We start from the raw sequence: 20,563 nt of genomic DNA on the forward strand, positions 1-20,563 counted from the left end.
CTGCTACTTTACTAGAGTAATCTGACTCACTAATCCCTATGAATGTACCTGCATTCTTGTCTTTTAGCAGAGGAACAAACATAATCCAAAGAGAACTAAAACAAATATTTCCAATAGGAGGTGACAGTTTTTGTTATCTAGGTTTTTTTAAATGTAAAATTGTGTTGAAACAGAACTTAAAACTGAGTTCTTGGACAACTGAACCCAGAATCTTGTGCGTATGAGGCAAGCACTCTACCAACTGAACTATATCCCCAGCCCATTGATGGAATTTTTGTACCTAAAATGACCACTCTCCTTCCCTCTACAGATGCTGCTATAGTTAAGTACCGGCTATAGCACTTATTCACTGTGATTTCTCTGCATCTCTGTTTCCCCGCTTATTATGTAGAAATAATAATAGTAAGTGAAAACAGAAGGACTGGCACATAACCCATGCTCCATGCACTGGCAATCACCACCTTCATAATTACTACTCTTATTTCAAGAGCTAACTCAAGCCCCATTTTCTTCATCAGGTCTCTCCATGTACTGAACTCAAATCACACCCACAATGAACACCATATAATTTCATTAATTATTCACTAGAAAAGTTCCTTTGTCTCCTGTTTCTTCTTTCTTTTCTCCCACAGGTAACAATACTCATTAATTTTTCTACGTAGCATGAACAAAAGAAAAGGAGTCAATTTGGAGTTATTCCACTCTCTTTAAGTCTAGTAGCTTTAATCAGATCTATTTGACCACAAAATCCCTAAGACCCACCCTCCAAGCCTTGTCCCTAACAGTGTGAACTACCTCCAGTACAGTGAAGCCACTATCTCTAGACACTAGTAACTCTATCCTCCCATTCCTCATTCATGATTTTTAAAAATTTATCTGTTAAGAACCAAGTTAGTGACTTGTGCTGTCCTTCTGGAGCTTACATTCTAACAACAAAGAGACCCCATACATGTACGTTCTGCGTTACCTGTTGTGAGAGACATTGCTGTGGAGCTCAACAGGGGCTGTTTTAAGAGTCACCCATGACTTGGTCTCAGGGCAGGCAGGGCTTCCTGGAAGACCATTAAAGCTGACACCCAAAGGGCAAATAGGGTTTTGACCTAAGCCTGAGCCACTGAGGAAACAAGTGTGAGTGGCTGAGGAACAGTGTGCTAGACTGCATTCTGTGAAGGGAGGTATCATGACTCTCCAGGCATGTGACAGGCACTGGGGATTCTGTTAGACTTAATGAATGATGTCCAAGAAAAGCCTAGCACTCTTTCTTGTGTTTATTAGTGCTATAAGTTCTTGTTGCCCAAAGCTTGGTCCTTGTCCCTGATGCCAATCCAATAACAAGGACGGAGTTTTGAGAAAAAGGAAAAAGGAGGCTTATTGCTTTGCTAGCAAAGGAGAAACACAGGGGACTCCTGTTCCAAAGGCTGTGATTCTGCCCATCAGCAGGAACAGGGGGCTTTTTATAGAGATGATTCAGAGAAAATGAGATTAGTGGAGGAGGAGGTTAGGGAAAAAAAGATCAGAGAAAAGATGATCAGGGAGAAGAAGGTTGGGAAAAAGCAAAAAACAAACAAACAAAAAAATGCGTAAGTTTGAAAGCCACAAGGGATATAGTCAAAGCATCAAGTTACATCCCAGTGTGTAGGATGTACAGATCCAAGATGGGCCAACTGTAATCTAGCAGAAGCCTATTGCCTTTGAACAGATTATGGTGGAAGCTGATATATCCAATAACTACAGAAGAGAATAAAAAAATCAAGATGGACTTCAAAGTGGATAAGAAGGGGATTATTTCTCAAAGGAATGAATAATTTTGTCAAAGGAAGCTGAGCTCACACTGCCCTTGGGATTAGAACACTGCTATCTTGGTTTAAATACACACTAAGGTCTGTAAAAGACCAAGAACAGCAGCTCACTCTCCAATCTAGGACTTTAAGAACTCCTAGCCACTGAACAAGTGTAACCTTTGAACTTATTAGCAGGTATCTGTGGATCTGACTCCTATAGGTCCCTAAGCTAAGCCAAGCACACTGACCATTTACTGGGGCTGCTACATAGACTACTGCTCAACATGGTGGTAGTCAGAAGCACACTTTTGAAATGCCTAAAAGTACTAAGATTCTTCTGCAAATTTATAGACAAGAATGGAGATCACCTTACTTTCTACAAATCACTCAATTTAATCAAAGTCAATCAGTGTTCTGATATCTATAAAAACTACTGTTAATAATTTTTGACACCCAAAACAGTACTGGGCAATATTATTTTAAATAGCCTAGTATACACAAACACAAACTAATAATCTAAGAAAATTAACATGTACCACTTCATCTTGTTCACTTTTAGGTTTTCTCCAATGAATTATAAGCATCAAAGCCTTTGGCTCAATAGATGTTTATAAAGCATTCTGGTTAAAAGATCACAGTTTTAAAGCACATACACACAACCATCTGCAGTTACACAGTCCCTGGCCACATGTATACCCAAGATTCATTTACAAGGTAGAAAAACAACTTTCTAAAAGTTAGCTTTAATTTGCACATAAAAACCTAGCATTTATTGGGTTTATTGCTAATCAGTTCAGAATTTTTTATAACACATCTGTGAAGTCTTCATAATAGCTTTTACTTGTAACATTAAAATTGCATTAATTAAAACACAAAGACAGAAGGATTTTAGCATCCTCTTGGGCAGCATCTCTAAATATAAAATAGATTAACTTTGAAATGACAATTAAGAGGGAAAATTCATATAAAAACTTGAGCATCTGAATATCATCATCCACAACACTAATCTGTATAAGCAGCATATCCCTTAGAGTTGTTCAGTATCCATCTAACACTATAAACAACTGCAGTATTACTCAATCAGAAATGTTATCACAGCATGTGTATAAGTAGTATACATAGTGACATCTACAACCTGATCAATCCAAGTTCACAGATCACTTAACACCAACACTTCACTGAGAGCTGCCAAAGGTTTTGGTATTCAGAAACAAAATGACAGTGAGTATGATTTTCCAGAAGCAAGCAGAAAATGCTTGGCATGAATCTTGGCCCATTTTTATTTTACTGCCAACATGGTTCCTTCTAGTATGGCATTTCTGAACAGGAGATTTAGCTCATGTACTGTTAAGTATATATAAAGGGCCCAGGCTCTGAAGTTCAAAAAGCCTAGAATGAATTCCATTTATCTCTTTCACAGATTACTCTGTAATTTGCGGTTTTTCCCTTCTCAAGTGGAAATACAATAGTGCCTACCCACTAGGGCTGTAGTGGGTATTCAGTGAAATGATACATGCAAAAGTATCAATAATTAACATAACCCTTTGAAAGAGCACTGGTTAAACAGAAAATTCAGATTGGTTGGAGTTAACCATAAAAAAAAATTACTATAGATGAAAGACGAGGGTAAAAAAAATATGTGAAGAGCAGAAACATTGACAAGGAGAAAGAGAAAAGATAAAAGCAGTGGCAGCAGAGACTACCGAAAGAAGTACAATCACATACTGCAGTCCTTAAAACAGAAGAAGATCAACAGCCTGAAAGAGACCAAATGTGCCCATGTTGCTGTAGCCCTGAAGTTCAATGCTTTTGAAGACACCACTACTCCAGGTAAGTGTATCAGGAAGGACACAGCCTAAGATGGCAATATATAGTGATTTGGTCTACACAACAAAACAAAGCAGTAACCCTTTTCATTATAATCAGAAGCTGTGATACTCAAAGGGTTAACCTCTCTCCATCCAGAAATTGCATTTACTCAGAACAGAGAATTCACTAAAGGTTAAAAATCTGTACATGAGGCTTACAATTATGTAATATACAGAAGATACAAGATGACCTTTCTTATGCCTTCATTAAAGATCAAAAATATACTGGAAATTTATATTATGTATGTGTGCAACTTTGCAATCTATCACTGTTAGAGCGAAAAAGGAAAGTAGTCTTGCACTCAGCGGAATAATGCTATCAAGCAGGTAGGTGTGCACTTTACAGCAGAAAGCAAAAGGTAGACTTCTGTCAACTTAGCCTTTTCTAGATATCTTTGTGCACACAACACTCCCACAGATCACATCTCAAAAATCAAAGAGTAAATCCAAGACATTTGGGACCTTTTCTGATGATATTTTAAACAAAGAAATAAGGTTAATCAACAGCTAAAATGCCTTTATTCAAATGTGTCATGAGTAGTCCTACTGACAGATCGTCACCAAACTGAAAAATACACTAAATAAGCCTAAATAAGGCAACATGGTGATTTCTATTGAGAAAATAACCTGGACTTAGGAGAAATAAATAAGATGCAGCAATAAAAGAAAAATAGGTTCTACTGCTTATGTCCTTTACAAAGAAAGCAATTAGTACTCATCCTTGATTAGCACAGCCATTAGCTGAACATTAATACTTACTATTTAGACTTTTCAGTGAAATAATCACCACTGCAGATTCATTGAATCAGAACATTTTCTGATCTCAACAGAACATGTTTTAGATCGCAATGTCACAGTGACTTACTCACTTGACTTCACATGAGTGGATGCTTAGCTCCTTGTGCAGCAGACCACTAGTGAGATGATATACCAGGATGGAACCGTTACTTGTACCTATTAAAGTGACATAACAGCAAATAAAAAGAAAATTAAAAAGATGTAACAGGAGAGTATTAACTTAGTGGGAATTCAAAGTTCCAATAAAAGTCTTCTCTCAAAATTTTAATCATTTTCCAACACTTATCTTTTATGAAAGAAACCCAAACTACATGCTAAACTACAATGCATTTCTCTGTCTTCTCATCAAAAATGGCCTAATATCAGATGCTCTGAAAACTTACTTAACTCGAGGGATAGGTTTGCACAGAAAAATTTTAAAACCTCAATCAATATACACAGCGATTTGAAGAAGCACTTTCCTAAGCTTTCTACACATGGGAGTTCATGCTTCTTGAGATTCAGAATGTTATTGTAGCTAGAACCTAGCTGAGCTCACTATCCAGTTTTTCCTATTTTTCTTTACAGTGTTTAATCTTATTTGACATATCAAGTAAATCATGACAAGGTAGTAAAATATGGTAGTTAAACTGTGGTTTCTATAGTGAAGGAAGCTTGGGTTCATGCTCTGGCTTTGGACACCTAAGTAAGTTACTTGCACAAAACTGAATCTGTTTTTGCCTCTTTAAAATAGAAATAATAGAAAATCTACGTGCTATAAATGAGAAAATATGTAAAGCACTTAGCACCACACTTAAACAAACTAATTACCTGGTAACTAATATTAACTTGGTTAACCAGTATTTCTGTTATCACTGTAATGAAACATTTTGTGGCCTCAGGCAATATGTCTAAAGTTTAAACAGAAAAGACATGGATATACCTGAGAAAAGGACTAATGGATTTATACAAAGCAAAAGAATGTAAGTAAAAATGCTAGGCCAATTCCAATTTTAGATTATTTGTGAATAAAGCTCCAGTAGTATTCTAGATAACTATTCTAGAAAAATACATTTCAAGGTTGTACACACTGATCATCTATTCTCTCAGGTATCTTCTGGTACTGAGAAAGTAGCTGAATAATCTTCATAACAGTCAAATGATTTCTACATTCTGCAAGTCTTGATCTGTGAAGACTACGATCTAGTATTTCAGGGGCACCAAAGAAGAATCAGCTGCACATATTTTCCCTAGTGACACTGGAATACTTTAGATACTTATTTTATATTTTTTGCTATTATCCTAAATTTCTTTAAAATGATATTCATTATGTGCTAGTATAGTACAGCTTATTTGACAATGGAAATCTCAGACCTTGACATATTTCTTATTATATAGCTATAACAAGAAGTAATTTTCCCCAAGAAATTGACAAAAAATCCCAATGTCATTGTAATTAGGTAGTGACATTCACTAGGTACACGAACATCGTATATACAGGCACTTACAACATACACTGCCAAATCTTAATTAAAATTTCTATAAAACATTAAATATGAATCAATAGTTTATAAAGCAAAAATTAAACTTATCTGCATTTTTATAAATCTGAACACATGTAGAGACTATTCAATCTTCAAATTTAAATTGCTTTCAGAAGATAGCCAGAGAAAAATTAGAATACCCAAAGAAGTTATTAATACTTACTTACCTAGTAACCTGAGATATGCTGGTCACAAAATAAGTTTTTATTTAGGAAAGAAGAAAAACAATAACAAACATGTCACAAATAACATGTTTGTAGACTTGAGGAGAAAGCCAGAAGCCAACCAATAGCATCTTAAGAGGAAATGTTCACTATTTTGAATGTACTCTCTTTTTCAATTTTAGAATAAATGTAATTTAACCTTACATACTTAAGAATAAGCTAATTTCTGGTTTTTGCTGTAGAGGAAATCAGGTTCATTTTATTATTATGAAATTAATATAATAGCAAGTTGAAGCCCAGGCAAATTTTTTTATCTATAAAATAAGCATATGTAATTTCAAACCAAAAAGCAAATCTTAGTTACAGGGACCATAATCTCTTTAAACAATAAAGAACACATAATTCTTAACACATCAAGAACACTGCCACAAAATTATTAACTCTGACTATATTATTACTTAACGAAGACCTTCTACAAATGTTAAGCACAGACAGCTGGAGGCAGACCAAGAAAGACAAGGGCCTTCGATTCACCATCATGCCAGGCCCTCCCCCTGACACTTCAACAGCATCAGGTGATGAGTTTCACTGGATTAAAAATAAGACACTTTGCCGGGCATGGTGGTGTATGCCTGTAATTCCAGTGGTGTGGGAGGCTGAGGCAGAAAGATCGTGAGTTCAAAGCCAGCCTAGCAACTTAGTGAGGCGCTAAGCAATTCAGTGAGACCCTGTCTCTAAATAAAATACAAAAAAGGGCTGGGGATGTGGCTCAGGGGTCAAGTGTCCCTGAGTTCAATCCGCAGTACCCTCAAAACAAACAAAAAGACACTTAAAGGAAAAGGATAGAATATATAAGAAATATGCTTCAAGATGAGTACTTCCACAATTTACTAAGCCCATCCTTTTTTTTTTTTTTTAAAGCATCCTCAAACAGGATATAGGATTTTCTAGAAATCAGGAGCCAAAACATCCTATCAAATAAGTTTTAAAAAGAGAAGGTCAAATACTCACCAACAGCAAGCAATGGCTGATACATCTTGATGTTTTTTGTGGTCAGTGGTGGGCACATACGAATGGCAAACTGTGGGGAGGGCAGTCCTGAAAGCAGTCCTGTTAGCAGGAATTTGAGATGCACTTCCTGTAAAATGGAGCCTTTGGGCTGTTCTTCTCCAGCAATTGCACTTTGCCCTGATTTGTCATTAAAAATAGAAAATTATTAATTATAAAGCATGCTGACCTTAGATTCCTCTAGAGTACTACTACCTATTATTCAGAAACTAAAGTCTTCTAAGGAACAAGTTTCAGCCACAGTTCCTGGCATGAGGGCACTAAACAGAGACTTCAGAACAAATCAAGAGAAACTGGGTTAGACAACACTTTCCATAGCATGGTGTGCTGGAAAACATTCCTATGTTACTGTCTTTCCAAAAGATTACTTTTCAATCTGCAATGCTTTGTAAAGTATATATAAAACTGATGATCACAAAAAGCATGTTCAAAGAACTAATTTATGATTTCTAATGAGAAACTTTAATGTGTCAATGTATTTATAAAATTTAAGCCTTATAATTAATTTCTATGTAAAGACCTAAAACATAAAATACATATTAATAAATAATATATGTAGTATACAGACTGTCATTGTTAACAGTTAAGTGTTAAGTAGCATTATTTTTAGAGACATGTTGTATTTAGGTTATCAAGTCTCAAATCAAAATGACTCCAATAAAAACCACTCTAACACAATGTGAATATAAAGATTACAATAAAATTAAAACTGTTCACTAAAAAAGGCATACAAATTTCCTTCCTATAAATCACTATTGAATATTGGAATTAACTTGCCAAAAACAAAAAGATACGTGTAAGCTGGGCATGGTGGTGCACACCTGTAATCCTAGTGGCTTGGGAGGCTGAGGCAGGAGGATCGAGAGTTTAAAGCCAGCCTCAGCAACTTAGCAAGACCCTAAGCAACTCAGTGAGACCCTGTCTCTAACAAAATACAAAATAGGGCTGGGGATGTGGCTCAGTGGTCCAACACCCCTGGGTTCAATACCCAGTAACACACACACACACACACACACACACACAAAGAATATGTGTGAGTGAATATATATATATACATACATACACACAAACATGTATTCTATAATGGAAAAATATAAATAATTACTACAAGTGGGGGATGGAACCATGAATATAGTCCTTTGAGGCATAATGTTATGTTAGTAATAATGCTATTTTAAACCTATAAAATATAGAGAAAAAATAACCACAAACTTAATCAAACTAAAATGATCCCTTAGAATTCGTCATACAATTGAACACAATCTCTCTGCTTCCCTTTCCTTAATGTACCATCCATTTGGTAACAATGGATGGTACATTAAGGAAAGGGAAGTTCAACAGGTAGGTCCTGCAAATACCAACACTATTAGCTTAAGAGTGGACTCCTGGGAACTGCCACATTTTTCAAGTATTTTTCATAAGAGGCAATTCACAACGTAGGGCAGATTAAGCCTTAATAAGCAGCAGCCTTTATCCAATGAATATAAATCAGCCTCTGTATTTAACTGAATTGCTTCCAATTATCACTAAGTACACAGTGAATTTCAAATTAAAAATTTAATTAAAAGTTTTAATTAAAATGTTTTCAAGTGACAAAGCTTTAACACTTTTAAATCAACTACATTGTCAAGAACTGCTATATAATCTGTATCCTTTTGTTTCTTAAACACTGTTGTTTATATCACTTATATACCTAAACAGCATAAAACTTCAACCTCCTATGGGCTTCATATTACTGATTATTTCTGTTCATGTGTGTTTACAATTCTTTCCCCTTTAGTATTTTATATTTAAAACAGACAAGGTCAATTAACTCAGAATATCATGTTACTGATAAAATGAAATCTGCAAAACATGCAAAATGTGTCCAAACTTCTTCATATGAATTTGTTTCTGGATGGTGAATAGGAAGAATTTTAACTATGAAAGTGCCATTGAGCAAAGAGTTCTACAACTGCAAGACATCGAAACCAAGGCCCTGATACTTCAGGGTCTTGCCCTACATAGTAGAGCAGCCAGAAATGGAAGCCACTGCTTAGGAGCAGGCTCCAAAGTCAGGAGGACTGTGTTCACATTCTGGCTCTTCCACCAACTGGTATTTGGTATGGGGCAAGTTTTTTAATTTCTGGGCCTCAGTTCTCACCCATAAAATGGGGCTAATATCACCCACTTTGCAGGGTCGTGGTGAGGTAATATGTAGAGTATGTAGCACAGCATTTAAGGTAATATTTAAGCACTCAATAAATGCCATTTGATTAACATGATTAATAAAGCAATGCTCATTGTAGTATAGCACCTATCCATTGCATTTAAGCAAAAAAAAGTACTAAATAATATGCATTCACAATTGCATTATGGAAGAACAAATAATGACAGAAAAGCTTTTGTAAACCACATCCACAATTTTAAAAGATATAGATATGAAAATTACTTGGCCTATTTACAAAATCTTATAAATTCAGGTTACATATATATTTGAAATCACAAATCCTCATTCTTCTTTAGTATGTACTAGTCCTATAATAATTAAGTAACTGAATATTTTATCTATAAATACCTGTTTAAAGTAAGGATTCCTAACATAAGAATATGAAAATTAATGTGTAAGAGTTAAAGTGATTTTTTTTCCTAACAATGCTGAGTTACTTTATTCTTTAACTAACTGCACATCTAGAATACCCAAGGCCCTGCATGGAGTGCTGGAGTACACAAAATTCAATCAAACCCTTATAATTTACTAGAGAAAATAGAAGTAAGGCCACAATTACAATACAGTTATTAACTATTAGGGGGCCACAAAAAAAAAAAAAAAGACATTTATATCAGGCTTGACCTAGGCGAAGTGGCACATGCCTGTAATCCCAACAGCTTGGAAGGCTGAGGCAGGAGGATCATGAATTCAAAGCCAGCCTCAGAAAAGCGAGGTGCTAAACAACTTAATGAGACCCTGTCTCTAAATAAAATACAAAATAGGACTGGGGATGTGGCTCAGTAGTCAAGTGCCCCTAAGTTCAATCCCTCATACCCCCCACACCCCCCAAAAAGCAATACTTCAGCTGAATTTTGAATCAGGGAATGGCAGAGAAGGGAGAGAAGGCCCACATCTAAGAGCAGAATCCAGAATTCAGTGATTTCTTTCATTTTAGATTAGTCTCTAAGGAATGACAACATTCTAGTATCCACAACTATAATGCCTATCCATGCTACTTCAGGCACTTTTATCCTAATATTTTATACCCTTCTGGTTAATTTAGGAAAGAATGATTCTACATTTTAGTTTTCTCAAGTATTATCTTTGACTTTATAATAATTGCAAATCTATGACTATTAATTTTGCCCTTCAAAAATAATACCTAACATGAATGTTAAAAAAAAAAAAAAGAAGCAGCTTACCAATCATGTTATCTAGGGAAAGGTCAGGGAGTTTATTCTGTAGCACTCCTACAGGAATTCCACAGAAAGACACTGGTGAATACAAAGGCGATACACCAGAACTACTGCAAAGACATAATAATTAGATGGTTTTTACATATATAAAACCATGATTACATATTAGGAACTCAAAGTATTAATTCCAGCTCATGATATTTTACTTTTATTGTAGTATTATCTCATTCATAGGTGAAACAGCTTTACCAGGTATACATGCTTCCCTAATAATCTAAAGTCTTAATTATCTCCTTAAAATATTTTTTAATAGAAAACTGGCCCTTCTACTTTTAGATGATCCTTTTTTTAAAGAAAGAAAACAGAAAATAAAAGACACAAAACACAATCCCAGTGATTCATTTACCTGCTCCGTGAATTTCGACTGCACACAGCAGACTTGAGCTCCCATATCATGACCCTGCCGTCACTCACTATGAGGGCAGCTGCATTCTCATTGACAGGACAGCACACCATACTGAAGGGACGGACAGTTTTTGTCACCCTGATTGCATCGCACTGGCTTCGTAAATCATAGGTAAGCTCCTGAACAGGATCTGGATCTTAACATAAGATTGATTATTTTAAATGTCAGAAACATACCAAATGCACTACTGTTTATTTCCACTTAAATAAAACTCCAACTAAAAGAATGTAATTCTGTCATTCCTGGGGCTGGGGTTGTGGCTCAGTGGTAGAGTGCTCACCTAGCATGCACAAGGCACCAGGTTCAATCCTCGGCACCAAATAAATGTAAATAAAGATATTGTATCCACCTAAAGCTTAGAAATGAATATTAAAAAAAAGAATGTCATTCCTTCACTAGTGCAAACTGTTGAGTACAGCTTCACTTTTTACAATTACTACTAATTTCCTCAGAATATAAAGATAATTTGCTTAGTGTCTGCACAAAAGTTTAATCTATAAATTAACAAGATACTTTGTTTTAAAATATTTTAAAATAAAGGAAATGTTCAGAATCATATGTCAACAGTAACATATGATTAAATAATAAGCAATGCACTATAGAACATCATAATTTGCAGGGGTCTATAAGTCTGAAAATACCAGGAATTTTTGAAAGATATAAGAAGTACTTTCATCTTCATGTCATACATCACTTCACAAAAATATTACTTCTACACTCCAAGACAAGACTGACCTGACAACTGAGTGCCCTGGAGACACGTTAACCTGTCACTTTACAATGGAAGCTCCTAAAGCAGAAAAGTCAAAGAATGTAATACTAAAGATGCATGAGGCTGCACTTAGACTGAAGACTCACTAAAGATATTGTCTACATGGTCCACGGATACCATCAAGAAGAAAGAATTACAAGATATCAGTCTCTTTACCATTCATAGAAGGAACACTGTTAAAACACTGAGAGACTGATCCTGGGCTGAAAACTTTTTTATGCCTTATGCTGTAACCACTGCCAAGGCAAGTATTATCATCAACACTATGTGCATTGGCCGGCAATTACCAGGTGAGGCTTTATAATTATTTTTGGCGAGGGGGGGGTGGTTACTGGAGATTAAACTCAGGGGCACTCGACCACTGAGCCACATCCCCAGCCCTATTTTGAATTTTATTTAGAGCCAGGGCCTCTCTGAGTTGCTTAGTGCCTCGCTTTAGCTGAAGCTGGCTTTGAACTTATGATCCTCTTGTCTCAGCCTCCTGAGCCTCTGGGATTACAGACATGTGCCACTGTGCCCAGCTAGGCTTTATAATTTTGAAGAAAAATATAATTAACATTGTTGTGAGGTTTAAACTCACCTGGTTCATCACCTGAAGTGGTAAAAACGCTACTGTAAGATCTTCGAACACGTAAGGTTATACATCCATTTTCATGAAGGCAAAATAAACCATCACGCTGAAAGCAGGGTATTACCTTTAAATAGATGACATATTTATTTGTAAAAACACAATAGCTAAGTGAAGCATAGATACTGTGAAACTCAAAATCACATTTAGAGAATATGGGCAAAAAAAGAAACAAACATACATACACAGGGGCTGGGGTTGTAGCTCAGCGGTAGAGCGCTCGCCTAGCACGTGCGAGACGCTGGGTTCAATTCTCAGCACCACATAAAAATAAATAAAATAAAGGTATTGTGTCCAACTACAACTAAAAAAAAAATTTTAAAAAATACATAATACCTAAAATTTAAAAATGAACACTTAAAAAATTCAATTTATAATTCTAAAAAAAAAATCTGACTTCATCCATGTGTATGTGACGTAAATAGCTCAGTAAATATCTCAGGAGAGGTCAGAAGAATTTTTAGGATAAATCAAACCAATTAGAAGTGCAGAAAAATAAGGAATACAAAACATTGCCATTTATTTTTTAATAAACAGAAAAAAGAAAGTGGTACTAATGACTTGGAAGATTATAGTCTTTCTCTAAATACCATCTCTAGAAATTTCTGGGGGTGTAATTTACAAACCGTTGGATACCTGCAAAAAGGGAACTCCTGTCCGTTCTATTGCAATCACGCCCACTGTTTGATTCACCTCGAGGTCAAGGATTAAAATCTCTCGAGGGTAGAGCAGCAACATGTGGTTCCTTTTTGAAGGAAGATATGCCAGCTGGAGGCAATCATTGAGAGTTACAAATTCAGCACTGAAAAAAGTATCAAGAGATGAACTGATATCAAGGTTAGTATCAAGACTTGATTCACTTCAAAAAAGATTAAGAAAGATTTAATTTTGTACTTACTATGTAAAAATAGTCAATAAGAATGTACAATTATTTCTTGAAATTACCAATGTGGTTAGCATCCAAAACTTAGATCTCTACTTAGTGCTGGAATCCAACAGGCTAAGTGGACATAAGTATTTCTAAATTTTTGAATGACTTAAGTAAAACAGAACAGCATTTTATCCACAATAAGATGAAAAGTGGTAATATTATACTGGAATTCATAAAATAGTTTTGTTTTTACTTTGCAATTAGAAGCAAGAGACTGATGAAAGCAAGACTTGGGATTAAAACATTAACTTTTAGGGTAATTAGCATCACTGCACCAAGAGTTATTGGACTATCTGTATAACCTACAGCAGGTCATCTCTGCCCTACTCTGCCTTTCTTAGCTTTTTTTCTTTTTTTTTTTTGGCAGTGCTGGTGATAACACCCAGGGCTCCACGCATGGTAAGCAAGTGAACTATATCCCCAGGCCATCTCACTCACTTTTACACTGCCTTAAATCTGTTTTGGAACAAATTTGGGTATTTCATTCATTATATCCCAGCATTTTCTTCTGTGTAAATAAGAGATGAAACTATGAGGATTGTAAAAAAGTGTTAGTCCTAAAAAATCATTCTAGTAATTTGTGACTGTTGCATATATTTAATCATAACCTTTAACTATATTTCAACAGAAATATATTTACATGATAATTTTATTGAAAGGTTTAGAAATTTCAAATTGTTACTTTAGAGGACTAGAAAGGGAGAGAGATTTGTAGTGCAATAAATTCCTAACTGCCATGGATGGGCCTGAGTAAGTTTTCTTTCTCTATGTGATGGGAACAGAGCTACCACCTGGGACTAAGATTATATAAAGTAACGAAAGTAAAAGCACCTAGGTCAGTTCCAGTTGAAGGATAAAAAGTGCTCAAAATGTACATGTAATTCACATAAGAGATTAAATCACAACTTATAAAATCATTTGCCTGCCAAATAGTTATTTGCACATGATAGGGAATCCATGAATAGTGGAAAGTTCTCATAAGATACTTACGGGATACTCAATTCATTTTGGCACAAAATGGATCACAAATAAGCAATTTAACCAGCCTATGGTTTAATAACATAAAAACATTTATCCACAAATTTAGAATGTATTTGTAGTGAAATTTATATTTTTACTATATTTTTTTTACCCACAAAGTCTAGATAGCATAACTTTAGCATATTAAAGATAAAGGCTATATCTTAAAAATGAATGCCAAAAAATCTTGCCAAAACAGGAAAAATAAAACTAATACATAAAAGTAGTTACTTAAAATTTTATATAGGAACAGTTTTTGTTGTTGGGTTTTTTGTTTGTTTGTGTCCTGTATTAGGGATTGAACTCAGGAGCATTTAAGCACTAAGCCACATCCCCAGCCCTTTTTGTATTTTATTTAGAGACAGGGTCTTGCTAAGTTGCTAGGGTTTTGCTAAGTTGCTGAGGCTGGCTTTGAACTCACGATCCTCCTGCCTCAGCCTCCAGAGCAGCTGGGATTACAGACAGGTGCCATTGCACCCAGCTCAGGTATAGTTTCTTAAACCATAACAGCTCACATTTTCTAAATGAAAGCTTACAAAGTATCAACCACAACATGAAGTACTCTATTAACATTATCATATCTTTTAATTTCTATAACAATCCTAGGAACTACTTTAAAACCCTATTTTATAGATTGAAATCTGAGTAAGACTAAGGAATCTGTTCTGAGTCACAGTTATGGATTCCCCCAGAACTTAGCTCTTAATCAGTATGGGAAAAATCTTCAACTACATAAGAAAAACACTTATATTTTATTGGCTAATGAGAGGCACAGCAAAGTCAGGAAAGCATACTAAAATAAAATTCAGCTTTTGTTTCCCAATTCTTCATGTATTCAATAAGCACAACTTCAGAATCATTTCATATTTTCAGAAGTAAAAATCAGGAGTGAAAAATTTTAATCTGTAAAATTCAGTGGGGGAGTTTAGCATGGCTGGAGGATGCAGAGAGACCATGCTAAAATGTTGGATCTCCTCCTATGGGAAAAGGCAGAATATTTTTTTTTCCTCTAATAAACTTGAAACTAGGAAGTGAAGTGAGATGAAGAAGAATATCTACCTTAGCACAACTCCAAAAGAATGCTTTGATATCTGACAAACTGATGAATGCTGTTAGGCTTACACTTTTAACTTACCTAGGTTTCTCTTGAGTGATTAAAATTTTTACTTTATTAAGAGCCTTCTTGGCTCCTGTGGCTGCAGCCAGCTTGTTATGAGCTGGGCTAGAGTGTGGGCTGGAGATGTACACTTTTTTCCCAGGTCCGGAGGGAGGCTTGGATGGAGAGAAGTCGGAGATGAATACAATACCCTCACTGGTGAGTACTATATTAAAAGAAGCAAAAGTCTTATTAAAGTTTAGTCAAATTGAGCACAGAATTTTATTCCAATACAACATGAGAGAAAGACAATGATAATTTTAACAATATAGAACATGCAATGTTATGGTCATAACATGATGAGAATTTTCTCCAAGTTGAAAAGAAACAAGTAATCCATTACAATTCATCAGAGTCTTCCAAGCTCAGCATTCTGAATTATGTTTATATATTAAAGAGACAGCAGAAGAGTGTTGGCAGAAAGAACAAATGTTTGTTCTTCCTGATAAATTCTGTGCACAGAATTTCATTAAAAACTCTGTAACTTCAAAATCCAAACACTTTCCAGAATATAAGATACACAAGAAGAAAAATACCCCATATGTAAGATATTCTGCATATCACAATTAGCTAAGTTCAAATATTTGATTGAATGATACTAAATTTTGTAGGATTCTCATGAGCTACTCAGTCTTCTTGAACATCAGACTGTACCTTAGGATGAATAAAGACTGTTTCCCTTTATATTTAAAAATGACAAAAGTCCCAACAGAAGATTACTAAATGTCCATGAAACAAAAATAGTTTAACACAACATTTGGCAATATAAACTATGCCTTTTTACGACTATAAAGAGAATCTACCTCCTAACTGGAGCTGACCAATACTGGGATATATGGGCAGGACAACCTCATCCACCCTGAGTCTTGGAAATCTAAGGCTGCTGCAGGCACAGAGATCAAGAGAGCATACAAGTTATGAAAACCCTAGCACAGTGAAGTAAATAAAAAAGTGTTAGGGCAAGTGGCATTTTGAAATATTTTCACCAGAAAAATCACAGAGACGTAGAGCTGATGCAACCAATCTGGGCTAACACCTTGTCTCATTTCCAGGTTCCAGAATCATCTTTGAAAGTCTCACTGGCTTCTCTGCTTTTGTGATGCCTTCCCTCCCTGTGCTGCACTAGTCTTCTGTTGTGTTCTTGCAGCACTGCATTTATATCAGCAAACTGCTGAGTGAGTGAATGTATGCATGCACAAGTTCATATAAATATTCATACACACAAAGCCTTGAACAGTCCATACTGTGGTTACTTTTTAGCCATGTGTCCCATTTCAACTTCCACTTATCTGCCTTTCTCTGACTCCTTCATTTCACTATCACACATACACATTTAATAAATGTTGACGGACCAGAGTCAGAATTGAGTCATTCAAATCCAGGAAAAACAGCTAATTCCCTTACCTCCTTCAAGTTTCAAGTTTCTGATCATTATTAGAATGAAGCCTACTTTAACCATTATATCTATCACAACTTGACCACCAGATACCCTATCCCTCTTCATCCCCTTCATCCTATTCACATTCTTTATATCACTTATCACCTTTTAACAGACTAGAACTTAACTCACTATGTTCACAGTTTATGATCTGGCTCAAACTAGAATGCTAACTCTACAAAAGCAAGAACCTTCATATTGGTGTCAATAGCTGAAGAAATATTGTTGAGTAACTGAACAATGAGTATCTTCTAAATAATTTATCTATAAAAATATCTAAAATCTCATCTGATCTATAAAACATCAAATAGTGACAAAAAAATGCCTCTGCAAGAAAAGATTCCTTTGGGCTTATTCCATTTTTTACATGCATCTGTTTAGGGCACTCAGAACACATGGCATGAATTAGGATAATCTCATTTTTTAAAAATTTTTTTGTAGTTGTAGATGGACATAATGCCTTTATTTTATTTGTTTATTTTTATGTGGTGCTGAGGATCGAACCCAGTGCCTCACACATGCTAGGCAAGTGTTCTGCCACTGAGCTACAGCCCCAGCCCTAGGATAATCTTTTTAAAAAGTAGGAACTTAATTTGGCCACAGGGTAAATGAAATCCTTGATTCAAGGTTTTTAAATATTCCTAAAAAAATCTAATTCAATTAAATCTGAATTAGAGTATCACAGTAACACTCTGTCCCTAGCTAGTCCAATATTATTCACAAATTCAACATAGTGAAGGTGTGGATTGCTGGCTCATATTTTTAACTATTAAAATAGGTGCAAATGATAAGAAGTAATGATTTAGTACATGAATCAGGACCTGCAGATATATGGATGAGATGTGCTTCTCCACTTTGCTCAGTCATCTTAACATTACAGATGTATGTGTACATATATATATATATATTGCAGGGGATATAGCATTAATTATATTGTTAGTACTTCATTTAATTCATTTTCCACAAGAAACCAATACTCACAAGTTAAATGTGAGGGATCAAAGGGGTCAAAAGAAAAAGAGAGAATGTTATCTGCATAGCTTTTCTTCCACAGTTTTGTGCCAGTATCTGCATTCCAGAGCACAATGTAATTTGGCGGGTGGATAGCAAGCAACAAATCTCGGGAAGCATCTTGATTCCACAACCACTGAACGTCTGTAAAGACCAGATAAATAAGGCAAAATTCAAAAAACTTCCATTTCAAAAGAGGTGGATAACTTGACATTGAAATTTAGTTTAGTAGGTACAATCCCTAAAATCTTAACACACTGCCAAATGTGACATATGCATGCTTACCAACTGTATTGGTTTTAAGTGAGTAACATAAGAAAAATCTGCAGGAGAAAACTTTATTTCATGTAAGAATGAGATGTTTGGTTAAAATTCCAAGTAATCTAAAATATCCCACTTTCAAGAAAATTCAACACAATTAATCCTCCTTTAAACATAAAATTAGGAGTTAGGGTATATACCTCAGTGGTAGAGCCTTTGCCTGGCATATGTAAGGCCCTTGGTTTGATCCCCAGTATCACAAAAAGAACAAACCAAAAACAAAACTATAAAATCAACATATGAAACTCTCTTAGCCACAATCAAGATGCCACACTCCCCAATGCTTTCCTGGAGACTCTGAAGTTTTTCATGATTTTTCAAGATGATAAACAGACTAAAGATGTAGTTTAATACCTAGCAAATAGAAAATACTCAAAAAAATTTTAAATTGTCATTTAAAAATTTTAAATTTTTAAATGACAATTTAAAAATTAGGTTCTCAAAGATATATACCTAAAGAATATTTCATTGGTTTTGGATTAATAACAAAGAAAAAGTTAAACAATCTAAGAAAATGAAAATAAAATGTTGTTCAACTCTATTAAACATTGATAGCTAATTCATAAGAGCAGTTCAACCAAGTTTACTTATAATATAGATTTCAAGATGGTAGCAGCTTAATTTTCTTATCATGCTTGAATGAGGCTAAAATTGAAATTAAGGGTTTTACCAAAGCATGAATCAATTGAGATTTGAGAAAATAAGCCCAGAATTCAGATCAGTAGAGCAGGCTAAAAATCTCCAAGAGTTAATCAGCAAACAATGATATTAAATGAGAGGTGGAGGGGAGGGGGCAAGAAAATATTCTAAGTAAGTACATCAATATAAGCTCTGAGGAGAGCACATTTTCCTCACCCTGGATAGGTCTGGCATGCTCCTGGATCTCACACTGAGCTACTCCTGCTGCCACATCCCAAACAATGATCTTCCCACTGACATCAGCAGAAGCTAAGCGCAAGCAATATGGTGAGCCAATGTTATGGTGGTAATTTTCCCTGGCCCATTTAACCTAGTATCAAGAAGAAATCAGATCAAGTAAATACCTGCATTGGATAAAACTAAACATCATTTTACAACACATAAACCAGAACCCATACTATATTTGTATTACAAAAATCTTTAGCATGAATAAAAGGAAACTGGTTTGCATTTTGAAATTTGATATTTTTATTATACATGGCATTTTTCAAATGTTGCATTGCAAATATTTTTTATCAAAATGCCCCTGCCTTGAAAATGTGAAAAATGATGCATAGCCTTAATATTTTGGGAAACTCAGGTTAAAATCAAAATAAAACAAAACAACAAAAATTCTCCAGAATACTTTGCTTTTAAAACCTCAGAATACCTTGGAACTAGTTTCCCTAAAATCTAGTTTAACAAAACATATAAAATCATGAATTGCTAAGAAGAATGTTTTTCTATATTTTGTTCTCCTAATTAAAAGGAGACAATTAGAGACAAACAAAGCCTCCACAGGGAAGCAAAGGAAAAACCAAAGCAAACAAAAAACTCTGGTTCTATCACCTTCATAAAAATGTAAGTTTTTCTATAAAAAGAAATTTATGCTTCATACCTCCAACAACATTAAAGGACAAGTAAGAATAGAATTTTAAAAATAAAATTCACAACTCCAGGACAAATCTGATTAAATTCTTGGATAATTAATACAGAATAAGAGACAAGTCCTATAATCCTTACCATGACCTGAGACATTCCCTGGCCACTCCCCGGTCACTCTTCTGTGGTTACTACCACTTGTTTTTTCTATCTTAGCATCCTGTTTGTTTTCTTCAAAGCACTTTATTATACCATGTGTAATTATAATTTTTTTTTTTTTTTAATTTATCACCAACCCAGCTCCCAGGGGTACATCCTGTAGGCCTTGTTCATATTTCTAGTACCAGACCAGTAGAGCATCAGTACAGTACTCAAAGTTGGTATTCAGTGTGTGTTTATAGATGAATTTAAATCCCAGCATCTCAGGAGGCTGAAGCAGGAGGATTCAGAATTCAAAGCCAGCCTCAGCCAAAGCTAGGTGCTAAGCAACTCAGTGAGACCCTGTCTCTAAATATAATACAAAATAGGGCTCGGGATATGGCTCAGTGGTTGACTACCCATTAGTTCAATCCCCAGTACCCCACCACCCAAAATATATAAATTGAAGCATCAGAAAATCTCTAATTGTACACATATAAACACATATACACGTGCACATATATATAAGCACA

General features: G+C 35.1%; 1 protein-coding gene across 2 annotated transcripts in view; it reads right to left on the reverse strand.

Annotated features, from left to right (window-relative positions):
• Wdr11 (WD repeat domain 11) overlaps nucleotides 1–20,563 on the reverse strand; it is a 53,302-nt gene that overhangs the window by 27,429 nt on the left and 5,310 nt on the right. The window contains exons 3-11 of one of the 2 annotated variants that reach the window (XM_027930276.2): nucleotides 19,188–19,341; nucleotides 17,982–18,155; nucleotides 15,542–15,728; nucleotides 13,092–13,257; nucleotides 12,408–12,522; nucleotides 10,996–11,191; nucleotides 10,596–10,699; nucleotides 7,146–7,322; nucleotides 4,519–4,603 (exon numbers count right to left, since the gene is read on the reverse strand). In XM_027930276.2, coding sequence (XP_027786077.2) covers nucleotides 4,519–4,603; nucleotides 7,146–7,322; nucleotides 10,596–10,699; nucleotides 10,996–11,191; nucleotides 12,408–12,522; nucleotides 13,092–13,257; nucleotides 15,542–15,728; nucleotides 17,982–18,155; nucleotides 19,188–19,341 — 1,358 coding nt within the window. Of the gene's footprint in view, nucleotides 1–4,518; nucleotides 4,604–7,145; nucleotides 7,323–10,595; nucleotides 10,700–10,995; nucleotides 11,192–12,407; nucleotides 12,523–13,091; nucleotides 13,282–15,541; nucleotides 15,729–17,981; nucleotides 18,156–19,187; nucleotides 19,342–20,563 lie in introns of both variants that reach the window. The other variant, XM_071610845.1, reaches the window with a different exon arrangement.

The sequence above is a fragment of the Marmota flaviventris genome, chromosome 4 (assembly GCF_047511675.1).
Source record: "Marmota flaviventris isolate mMarFla1 chromosome 4, mMarFla1.hap1, whole genome shotgun sequence".
Classification (NCBI taxonomy): domain Eukaryota; kingdom Metazoa; phylum Chordata; class Mammalia; order Rodentia; family Sciuridae; genus Marmota; species Marmota flaviventris.